Consider the following 12,558-nt stretch of genomic DNA (forward strand, 5'->3'; position numbering starts at 1 on the left):
GCGGCCACATCTAAGAGAGTAGGGGTCATCATACCACACTTAAACTGAAAGGTGTTGGTAGAAGATTCGAAGAAGTGCATAGCTGCTATCAGCATCTCTGGTCGATATTCAGGATCAGATCGTGAAAATTGTATCAAATCAAAGATGCCATATGTCTTCCAGAAATCCTCATACGCTTGTTCGACTCGATCAAGCCAAGGCAGGTAATCCCTATGGGCTATTGACGGGGCGGATCGAAAGAGTTTGTTGGGTTTGCTTAAACAATTAAAGTTGTAAGGCTCACTATCAAAAATCCTAGGTTCGCAAGTTTGGTAGCAGGGAAATACCTTACTCATTTTACTCGAAAGTGATGCTTTGTCTGGCAGGGGTCCACCAAAAGCGTAAACCGTTCTTTCCACTGCAAAAGGGATCATCACCTCTGATTCCCAGGTTTCTATCTGTTCTGCGTCACCATGTGGTTCTGGAACCACCTTTTCTCCATCATTCTTGACTGTAAAGTGTTGCCACTTCCCAGCAAACGGAACTGCTTGTCCTTGCGACATCGTAAGAAATCTGAAAAGGGATGATTCTTGCGAAGGGTTTGTTAACTGGTAGAATCAGTGAGTAAAAGCTTGAATTCACGAGGAACAATGGCAAAGTTCAGAGATATGGTGAGGTTGATGATGAAAGGAGTAACAAGTTGATATGATTATCTGAAAATAAGAAGGTTTCGCCGGAGGTAGTGGATACGAATTAGAAGAAGAAGGGTTTTGGAAGCGAAGAAGCTGAAAGGGTTTTTCTGGAGTTTATGGCGCTATTTATGGAGTTTCACTTTAAAAAGGAAGAAACAATATAATAATAATCAATTGTCAAAAATCAATCAAATCAGATTTCCCTTCCGACTTCCCAGCGTGACACGTGTCCCACTCTGCCTAGAAAAGTGGAATTAATGATGGGTAGTGGGAGATCGAGGCGACGGTTACCAGTAAACGTGCAATCATGTCGCCATTTCAGGAAAACTGGTAGAAGAAGAGAAAAAATGTCGACTTCTCATCTTCCTTCGATCTCGAATCGAAGCAGACATTTTTTGGGGGCAATTTGTTAGCCCATATTTTTTATGAGCTAAAAATATGCTCTAAATACGAATTTTGTCAGATTCTGTTTGATTCGAAAAGAAAGAAGAGTCTATTGAAAAGGATTCACAGGTTCAAGGAAGTATTTACAAAATATAAGGCTAAGACAAGAAAAAGGGCTTCGAACCATTGGGCGAATCGAGCTGGCGTATGGTCGAATCGAAGTCAAGGCAACAAGATTTCTGGACTTAGCGCAATTTCTGACAAAACTTCACAAAATTAGTTCGACTTTGAGCGATATGGATAACCGTTCTAAGGAGCAGTTATGTGCATGCAAGGTGTACGTAGCAGGACACTTGGCATTAGGATAGTGTTTCGACCGTTAGGGCAGTTTATTTTCGAATGTCTATATATAGCAGTTTTTTAGTCAGATTTCGAGGTCGCAGATCATTTCTACAAATCCTTATATACTCAAAGTACCCAGCGCAGAGAGAAACGAGTACGCAAGGAGAATGTATGATTGTGAACCATTTTAAGTTTCAGTAAACTTTACATTTCAAGTGCAATGCAGTTTACGTTTCACTTTATAATTCCTGTCTTTTAAATGGTTCATTCGATCGAATGAACTTGCTGATCCTTTAAATTTTATAATTTACATTTCCCTTGTCAATTTACTTCCAGCATTTCGTTTCTGTCAAAGAATTTTACTTTCTGCAAATCTCAAACCAGTGAATGTTTGTTGCAACGATGAACATTAAAGGCTTTACAGTTAATGCAAACACACAAATGGCATGCTCCTGAGATTCACTAGTTGATCTCGCAAGCAATTAACTCAGACTAGCGATTGTTTACCAAACTTCAGCGTAAACAGATAGTCGCCATAATTAATTACACACTTTTTCTTTTATTTATTTATGAACATAGCACATGCTTTGCAGGATGAAAATGAATACTGTAAATGTTGTGAACTATCATTGCTCTACCCAAAACAGATTCAATAATTCAACGCAAGATAGGAAACTTATCTCACGTGCTTGGCTTTTCGATCAACACAAACATAATGGTTGAATCCAAATAGTTTAATGAGTGGAAAAAGCATAGGGGGAAAAATCACACTTTGCCAAATTACTCAGATTTAAGCATATTGTTGGTTTTATGGAAGAAAAGAAAAAATAAAGCACAGGAGCAAAGCAGAGAGGAATGCGTTGAATTGAAGAAGGAATGGAATGATAAATTTTATTCATTAGCAGCAGTACATTTGTAATAATTCAAATAAAACAAAAAACTATCACATTACCAAGATTTTAACAATATGTGGATAACAACCTAACTTGCTCCTTTGCTCCTAAAGTGTAGGAACCACCTATTGACTAAAACAGAAACTAAAACAATAGAAGATAAAGATAAAAGAGCCACATAATGCAGTCCAAAAGCAAATAATTAACACATATAGCTCCCTTAGTCAAAACTTAATCCTGCATGAAAAATAGTATGAAAGAGATCCATCACATGTTTGTTTAGAGCAAGCCCCACTTCAACACCACCTCTCCCATCCTTGCTCTCTGCCAAGCCAATGTTTAAACCTCTATCTATGGATGTTATCTCCACCTTGGAAGGCCTTCCCCAACCAAAATCAGTTTCATAAACACCAAATCGGTTCGACCCCGCAACTCCAATTGCCATAGTTCCCTCACTTCTCATAGTCATAAACCTAGAGAAAATTGTATCCAGTCCATTTAGAGCTCCCTTATCTAACGTTTTTATTTTACTCCAAATCCTCTTAGCAACAATGGCCACCCCATCATCTTTTATGAAGTCATGTGGCTGTGTATCCACCATATGAGAAGCCACGCAATTGCCAAAGTAGTTCTCAGGGATTGGAGGTTCTAACCGAGCCCTGTAATCAACAGTGAACCCAAGAACGAACTTCTGTACATTTTGGGCTTCATGAATGGCTTTAGCAATGCAGACAGACACATATGCTAAGGTAGTGACAAAGGTAGACAAAGTAGTTGGCTTTGAAGAAGCTAAAACTGGTTCTGCTAATTCCTCCACTAACTCCCACTTGGATAACACCCTTTTCTTTATCTTCTCCAAATCTCCTCGTGCGAGCTCGAACGTGGCTCGAACTGAGTTTTCCTTGATTGGTTGTGGCACAGTCTTTAAGCTTCGCCCGTTGCTGGTGTGAGAAGGGTTCATTTGAGATGCGATTTGTGTCCAGTTATTTATGAACACACTTTCAAGACCTGTTGGATCTTTGATGATATCTCTATCAAATAAAGGCTCTAAATATTCCGGAACCAAAGATGGTGGTGATTCCTCTTCACCGGATTTACATGCATATGCCCAAGCCTTGATGAACATGGTTGAAGATTTTCCATCAAGAACAGCATGGTGAGAGCTTATGGCTATGCAAAAGCCCTTGTTTGGAAACAGCGTTATCTGCAAGGACATAACTGAGGCAAGAGAATCTGATGACTCCAAGTGGGGTACCAAAGTGTGAGATTCTGTGGCGCCACGGGGTGAATTGTCCAACATGTGATTGAATAGTGCATCATCACACTGTGCTAGGACCAACGAAACACCATCACCAGGGTTGAATTGGATGATGGGTTTGGGTGAATCAGAAGGCCAAACGATGTTGCCGGCTAAAGGGAGAAAGTGTTGGAGGGTATGAGACAATGAGGTTTTGAGCTTTGGAACCACTTTGTCAAAGAAAGAAGAATGGTCGGAGTGAGGAAGAGGAAGAGAGTAGAAGAAGATGCGCTCAACTGGATGAAACCTTAGCCAATGAAGGTCAAAGAAGGTTAGAGGGACAGAGAAAGGGGTTGCAGCTGCAGAGGGAGGAGGAACGAGGCAGTGCTCATGGATCTTGATGGACTTGTCGGAAGAAGCCATGCGAAAACCAAAGACTTAACACAGTAAGTACTTATCAATCTGTTTGTTGCGTGAAACACTGTGGGCAGTAGCCAGATGCTGTTGTATCCTGAGTAAAAGTTGCATAAGGTCCCGTGTGACTCGTAAGCCTTTTACTCAAAGTGGGTGAAAAAAAACAATTCACTCAAAAATATAGAATGACAACAATTTAGATTATAGGATTTATTTTTGGCCACCCATTTGTCCAGGATTCGGTTGGATTTTTTGGTTCTCTTCTTAGGCGGAATAAACATCCAAATGAGAAGGTTAAAAGAAAGAACAAAGATCTAAATGAGAAGGTTCAAAAAAGATTAGAGGGAGAGATAAAGGGGTTGCCATTGTCAATGTTTCATAGGTTGCAGTTGCCGAGGGATGAGGAGGAAGGAGGCAGTGCTCATGGATCTTTATGGAGTTGTCAGAAGAAGCCATGTGAAAGAAAATGCTTATAAGTTAGCTGTGTTGACCATTAATTGCGGGGTTAGCTATATATATAAGCAAGAGTAAACCCTCTATTAGTCCTTAAATTGGTGAAACTCTTGTAATATTATAGTATATTATGGAGAATTAGAAAAATGGTAAATAAATTTCTGAAATTAAAATTAAAATTGTCTTCATTTTAGTTTTTAAAATATATAATTTATTATCAACTATACGTATTACACTCGTCTCACTTATAATTAATTTCTTATTTTTTAAAATATAAACAAATTTTAATTAAAGAAATCTATTGTTTTCAAAATATTCTTCAATTAATAAAGCAAGAGACTTTTTCATGTTTAATAACAAATTTCAAAAAATGGTAGTTTAAGGAAAAAAATAATTTTTTAATTAAAAATGATATAATGAAGTTAATTAATTTTTTTATTGAGTATGAAATATATCCTTTTTTGCGATTATATACAAAATTGAACGAAGTAATTTTCAATAAAATTAAAAATAATACAGGAATGACAATGACATAAGTAGGATGAGGTGAAACAGGTAATAGTATTAATCCTCACATACCTAGGTCCTATTTTTTCATTTATACCTATTTTCCAATACTCTTGTAACTCAATTATGATCATAGTAAATTTCTCTCATTTGTCTGTGATTCTTTTCAGTATTGATTTTTGCGTAAAATTCTTATTGTTCTTTATTTTCGTAGTTTTGTTTCTGATTGTCATTGATTACATAACAGTAGTAGGTAGATTAGACTTGGAAAAAGTTATTAATGTAACAATTAATGCTATAATGTAATAAATATATACTATATAGGCACAATTTTTTATTTAATTAAGATATTTATAATAATAGTTTATACAACAGATTTTAAATTAACAAGAACATTTTAAAGGTATATTAATGTACCATATATATATATATATAATTAATTTATCTTCTAATTTTTTTTGTAATTATTATTTTATGAAATTGTGAGAAATTATTGTAAAATTTCTAATGAATTATATTAATCTTAACATTATACATAAATTTTATCTAAAATTTCCAGACACGACCTATTCGACTCTTATCCAAACATAAGCTAAATGTTTAATTAGGCTTAAACATGTAATATAACTAAATGTTTAGGCCCTTTACCTAATTAACTATGTTTCAGTTCATGTCACTTTTATTTGGTCCTTTGGAAACTCCCTAGATTGGCCTACTAATTAATGTTTTTCCTTCAACAGCCATTAATATTCAGGTCCGACCTAACTAAAAATATCGACTCAAATAACTAATAAGCAGTTGAACAAAACATATATATTCTATATAACATGTGATTTTCATAGACCGAAATTATTGAACTGTCACTGTATAATTGATTATTTATGTTGATAAAATATTAAATAATTTTATATTAGGCACCCTTCACACCACTATCCCGGTAGCACCTCCACTACTATTGGCGGCCGGTCACCACTGACATTCCCTTCCAGCCACCATCCACCACCCACCACCACCAAAAACACTATCGTCATCCACCAACCCTCCTTCACACCTGTTCCCTTTCTGCCCCAAATTCCCTCTCCTCCATTCCAAGGAATTAGATACCAAAATGTCAAATTTCAAGAAAACGTACGTAACTGGTAAATCATGTTATAGAATGACCTAAAATGTCAAAGAAGCTCAATTTGACATCCTCACGCCACGTGGAGGTGCATATAAAGCTCAGTGCATGGGCGACAGAAAAAAAAAAAAAAAAAAAGAGGTGGTGATAAGATATATACAATACATCATAATAATGTAAAATGAAATCAATCCAAAAGCCATTATTATTTTTTTTACGCCAAACACAACTTATAATAAGTCCACCCTCCCTGGAATTAGTTTTATCTTATGATGTGAGTTGTCAACTGTTAAATGTCATTGCATGTATGAGGGAGATTGCTACAAATGTGGCCGTCTAAAAAGACTACAATTAAATGCATGTTGAATTCTCCATTTTCTAGAATAAAAAACGCAGCACGAAAACAAAATTAAGCCAGGTCAACCTTCGCTTGTGTCACCCAAAACTTTTAAAACAATCTTAAGTCTTAACTTAACAAGTAAAATAATAAAGAATATATTTTTCCTCTTTTATGTAAGAATCGAATTAGGCCATTGCCGTCTGAGATGTAACTTAGGAGCAAAACAACAACAAAATTTTAATCACCCATGACGTCATTGTATATATATGCATTATGAAAACAATGTAAGCATTCATTCTTCTTCTTTTCCTCTTTTATCTCGTTTTAATTTCATTTTTCCTATTTTTTTTTCTTTTCTTAAATCATGTGACTTGATAAATCCATCAATTCTACTCTCTCTTTTTTCTTTCTTACAAAAATATAAAATTTGTCCTATTTTAGAGTGAATCTATAGGGTTGAAAATGAGAAATAAAAAAATAGACGTAATAAGTAATATAATTAAAAAATAAGAGAGAAAATAAAATAAATATATAAATATAATTAATTAATTATTCTTTCTTTTACCTTTTTATGTCTTTCGTTCTTTCAATATATACACCGTACCATTAGATTTTTTTACCTTTTTTACTGTAAGAATATTCGCCGGCATACAATGGCAGACAAAATTTCTTGAAAACATCTTCTTAGAGAATATTACTCTACTTAACCTTTTTAATACACACTTATAAATCAACCCAGCTCGTTATAAAAAAAATAAAAAGAAATCAACCCAGCTGGAGAAATTTACTGGTTTGAAAATCAGGATATTCATTTTTCATATCTCATATCCAAATGGATAACTAATAGTAATACTTGTAACTTCTCATATGTTCATTTTTTCTTTGATATCAGTTCTCATTTTTTTTTATTTCTTTTACTTTTTCATCAAATCACCTATAGTTAATTTCTGCCAATGTTTTTCACTGTCTTTTTCTTTTCTCTTTATCTCTCTTATTTTTCTACCTCAATCCACTCCAAATAGAGTGAATGAATATCCCTTCTTTATCCAAATAATTATCTATTTCGATTTTCTAAACTATAAAAGAAAAAGAGGGAAAAAAAAGAAAATGTGTACAGAAAACTTTCTTATTGTCTTGTATATATAGTTGAATGATTATATAAAAAATTCAAAATTTTAAATATCTAATCAATAATTTATTGTTTTTTTTCTTATCATATCATATTATTAATCAAATCAATCATTTCTTTATCTTTTTCTCTTATTTCTCTCAAATGTTAAATAATTTAAGAAATATTTTTCAATATAATTATAAATTCATCAGCATTAAAAATAGATTTAATTATGTAAAAGAGAGAGAAAATAAAAGAAAATAAATGTAAGATTCTCACTATTTTAAAAAAAAAATCTGCCTTTAACTTCTTGGCATCTACTGCCTATTGTGGAATGAGAATGCAACAACAAAGCCTCACGCTATATTATTCTCACGACTAGTGCTATATCTAAGGCGATATCTTCGAAGGTTGAAACAAACACATCCTCTTTTCTCTTATCATGGCTTCTCACAACATCAAAATCCACGACCACTTAAGGGTTTCCCCTCCCTCAGCAACAGAAATATCCCTCTCTCTCACTTTCTTCGACCTGTTCTGGCTCAGGTTCCACCCCGTGGAACGCATCTTCTTCTACACCCTCCCTACACCCCATTCAAATCCATCCATTTTCTATTCCAAACTTGTTCCAAAGCTCAAAACATCTCTCTCTCGCACTCTCCAACACTTCCCCCCTCTCGCCGGCAACGTCGTTTGGCCTGATAACACCCCAAACCCCACCGTCCAATACACCCCAGGGGACTCCGTTTCACTTGTGGTTGCTGAATCCGAAGCTGATTTCAACCACGTGTTAGATAACTCACCTCACGAAGCATCAGAGTTACGTTGTTTAGTACCCCACTTGGATTCATCGGATTCTCATGCTTCTGTTGTCTCTTTCCAAATCACTCTGTTCCCTAACAGAGGCTTCAGCATAGGAATCAGCACCCACCATGCCGTCCTTGATGGAAAATCTTCAACTATTTTCATCAAGGCTTGGGCTTCTCTATGCAAAACGTACAATGATGATGAGTCTTCAGAGTCATCATCACCATCTTTGGCTCCAGAGTTGAAGCCTTTCTTTGATAGAACAGCCATCAAAGACCCAAGTGAGATAGGACTTAACTTCACTGTCAATTGGACTGAGATCTTAACCAAAATTTTCCCCAATGAAAACAGCGACGGGAGATGCTTGAAGCTCCTACCTTTCCCTCCAAGACTCGAGGATCATGTTCGAGCCTCGTTCGCGCTCACAGGAGCAGATTTGGAGAAGCTAAGGAAAAGGGTGTTGTCCAAATGGGACATCGTTGATAGAGGAGCAGAATCAGAGCCACCTAGGTTGTCATCTTTCGTTCTCACATGTGCTTATGCGCTAGCTTGCATTGCTAAGGCCATTCATGGAGTTGAAAAGGAGAAAGAGAAATTTGCTTTTGCGTTCACAGTGGATTGCAGGGCGAGGTTGGAGCCTCCAATCCATGATAATTATTTTGGCAATTGTGTGTGGGGGCATGTGGTGGATGCTGAACCATTGGACTTCATAAAGGAAGAAGCTTTTGCTATTGTTGCAAAGAGTATTCATAGTAAAATAAAGATGATATTAGATGAGGGGATTTTTCATGGGATGGAGAGTGCGTTTTCTAGATATGAGTCTTTGGGAAAAGACGGAGTTGAAATCATGGGAATTGCAGGGTCTAACCGGTTTGGAGTTTATGGAACTGATTTTGGTTGGGGAAAGCCTGCTAAGGTGGAGATAGCATCGGTGGATAGAGCCTTAACCATTGGGTTTGCAGAGAGCAAGGATGGGAATGATGGTGTTCAAGTTGGGCTCGTGCTGAAGAAACATGTCATGGATCTCTTTTGTACTTTGTTTCGTCAAGGAATGTTAGATGATTGATCATAAATTCGGAACATGCATATTGACGAAACTAGAAACAAGAAAGTGCACTAACTTGTTCGTTTTGTTATTTTATTAAAACATCAAAAGTCTTCTAGATTTGCATCAAACATTTCTTTTGCACATAGTATATATTTTCCTGCACATGGCTAAAATAAAACAACAAACCGCAGAACTATAAAATAGACAGACTCGCGAAGCAAGCCTTTAAGAACTTCGGCAGCTGCTTTTTTATATATATATATATATATATATTTTGTTTTACATTTCGGTAGGTGCATGATATCACATATATAGTATTTAGTATTTAATTATATTTTACTTTTTTTTTCTCTTTTATCACATCTACAATATTTTGCCCCTTTTATTATTTTTTTTATCTCTCTTTTTCTTCACTCGTATACCCAAAAATGGGTGTAAGAGTAACATTTTCCTTCATAAAATCAGAATTTGTTTGCTCAAGTTTTGTTATTTCATTATGAGGGTTATTATATTAGTCAGTAACGCTATAGTTATACCAAAAATTGGGTGAAACAGTAACATTTTCCTTCAAATTAATTTTTTTGTTTAAAATTCAAACACTTAGAATTATTTACAAATATTTTAAATTTTTAAGAAAACATTATATTAAAGTTTACGGGTTGAAATTTTAGCACAATTTTTCAAACATAACTGCGCTTTCATCATGACTCAGTAAACTCTACAAATGTTGAATAATGAATCAAGGTACACATGCCTTCACTCTGATTAGTCTTGGGATAAGAATGTATAGACACTTAATTTAACATTTTGAGAGAGAATAGAATAGTATAAGTATGAAGAATAGTATGATTTGATAAAAAAATATTAAATAAATATTTATAATATATAAGTATCTATTATCATTAACCTTGGTCTTAACATCTAGGTACAGCACTTGAAACAACATAAGTAGTTAACTAGATGCGGTTCAATAGTCTCGTAATGCAAGTTATCATTAACATACAATTTAAACTGGTAATTTTCAATGACTAGATTTCCAATGTCGAGTTTCAAGAAAATACTACAAAAATGCATGTTGAAAGGTTCATTAATTTTCTAGAAGAAAAAACAAAACACGAAAAACAAAAGCCAGGTCAACCTTCGCTGGTGTTACCAAAAACTTTCAAGAGAATCTTAAACAAAGGCCGGGCTAACGTTAAGAAGAAGAAAAAAAGGGGCTAACGTTATTATTAAAGAATATACTTTTGCAAAAGATTACCTCCGTCTAAAAATAAGTATAAGTATTGTTATACAATGTTACATAAATGAAAAAATAATAATAAATAAATAAAAGATAACAATAATTTTATAAAACTAACGTCAATATTAATATTATATTAAAAAAACTAAATTAATATTTATTAAGAATATTAGTATAAAAAATAATAAATATTACATTAAAAAGTTAAATATAATATTTATTTTGAATATTTTTTTCAAATATGATACTCACTCTACACTCATAAATAAGTAAAAATAGCTATTTTTATACTAACTAAAAAAAATTAACTAAAATAATTTAATTTTACTAATCTCAAGTAAAAAAAATAAGATTATTATTAAAATATTTTATTAAAATTTAATATCATAAATAAAATATAATTTTTTAAGATAAAATTACAATTATATAAATATGTTTTGGTAATAATATCATTAAATAAATAAGAATAAGATTAGTTAAATTTTTTAATATTTAAGTTCAAGATAGAAAATAAGTTTTTTTTTAACAGATGAAATATAATATATATAATATATTTTTTAATTTTTTAAATAACATCTTATAATATATTCTGTTCGCGTTGCCGTCTCAGATCGATGTACCTGAGGAGCAAAACAACAACAAGATTTTAGTCACATCTGACGTCATAATATATTCATTAAGAAAAACATATAAACATTCTTTTTTCTTTCTCTCTTTTATCACTTTTTTTTATTTTTTTTTATCATGTGACTTATTATATTCATCAATTTTATCCTCACCTTTTTTCTTTTTCGAAAAATATAAATATTGTTCAAATTTAGAGTGAATCTAAAGGGTAAAAAATGAGAAAGGAAAACAAATAGATATAATAAGTAAAACATTAAAAATTTAATAAAAATGAGAGAAAAAACAAAAAAATAAATGAATATACATTGAGATATCCTTTTCTCTAATTATCTCTTCCGTTCTTTCAATATCTACACCATAATTTTGAGATATCCCTTTTTTTTTATTTTCTTTCTTATTTGCAATAAGTATAATGGCCAACATACAATGCCAGACAATCCTGTATCATTTTTTTAAATTATAAATTTATTTTTCCTATTTATTTCATAATTTGATTTTAATTCCTCTATAATTTAATTCAGATTTACTTTCTTAATATTTTATAATTCTTTTATTTCAGTCCCTAATTAGATGCACGAAAATAACCTCCAATAAAAATTAAACACGTGACAATTAAAGTCCAATAAAAATGTAACATATGATAATTAATGTTGATAAATTATGGTCAACATTCGATTTTGGATTAGAGACTAAAGCAATAAGAATAAATTCGTGAATTAAATTATAAAAAATTAAATTTGTAATTCTAAAACAAATAAAGAAAAGAAATTTACAATTTTACTTTTTTTTTTTACAATGACAGAGACAATGTCCTTCTCTGACTAAACACTTTCTTAGTGAATATTTACTTTACTTAACATTTTCAATACACACATAGAAATCGACCCAGCTGGAGAAATTTGCTGGTTTGGGAATTGGGACATACGTTTTGATATCTTATATCTAAATATAGTTTGTGTGTCTTATAATAATTATTATGTAAGAAAAAAATTATTTTAATATAATATTAATTATATTTTTTTACTTATATTTATAATAATATTAATGTTATGGGCTAAAAAAAACTTTAAAAATTAATGATAAATATTTTTTGTTAAATTATTTTTTTTTTATTTTTTTTATAGAATAAGACAGATAATATTGATTATCTATTTCCATTTTTTAATCATTCATGATGGATATATGGTTATTAAACTTTTGTCGTTAATTCTTACGAATTTAAAAGTTTATTTATCATTTATGAGTTAACTCTTAAATGAATTCTTTTTTAATAGATTTTGTATAGACTCTTTAATATTTTTTGTTAAATTATTATTTTTTCATTTATTTGTTAATTTTTTTATAGAATAAGACAGATAGTATTG

General features: G+C 32.4%; 2 protein-coding genes across 2 annotated transcripts; one reads left to right on the forward strand and one right to left on the reverse strand.

Moving 5' to 3' along the window:
- Window positions 1-2,262: 2,262 nt before the first annotated feature.
- On the reverse strand, window positions 2,263-4,446 carry LOC114397708 (phenolic glucoside malonyltransferase 1-like). Its single transcript, XM_028359883.1, has one exon. It carries the CDS (start codon window positions 3,948-3,950, stop codon window positions 2,511-2,513), a length of 1,440 nt encoding a protein of 479 aa, XP_028215684.1. The 5' UTR covers window positions 3,951-4,446; the 3' UTR covers window positions 2,263-2,510.
- Window positions 4,447-7,834: 3,388 nt separating this feature from the next.
- On the forward strand, window positions 7,835-9,455 carry LOC114397623 (phenolic glucoside malonyltransferase 1-like). Its single transcript, XM_028359757.1, has one exon. The coding sequence runs from the start codon at window positions 7,915-7,917 to the stop codon at window positions 9,343-9,345; it is 1,431 nt and encodes a 476-aa protein (XP_028215558.1). The 5' UTR covers window positions 7,835-7,914; the 3' UTR covers window positions 9,346-9,455.
- The last annotated feature ends 3,103 nt before the right edge of the window (window positions 9,456-12,558 follow it).

The sequence above is a fragment of the Glycine soja genome, chromosome 18 (genome assembly GCF_004193775.1).
Source record: "Glycine soja cultivar W05 chromosome 18, ASM419377v2, whole genome shotgun sequence".
Classification (NCBI taxonomy): Eukaryota; Viridiplantae; Streptophyta; class Magnoliopsida; order Fabales; family Fabaceae; genus Glycine; species Glycine soja.

Bases quoted from the DNA above. Each gene is read 5' to 3' on its own strand.
- LOC114397708 (XM_028359883.1), bottom strand. From the start codon at position 3,950: ATGGCTTCTTCCGACAAGTCCATCAAGATCCATGAGCACTGCCTCGTT.
- LOC114397623 (XM_028359757.1), top strand. From the start codon at position 7,915: ATGGCTTCTCACAACATCAAAATCCACGACCACTTAAGGGTTTCCCCT.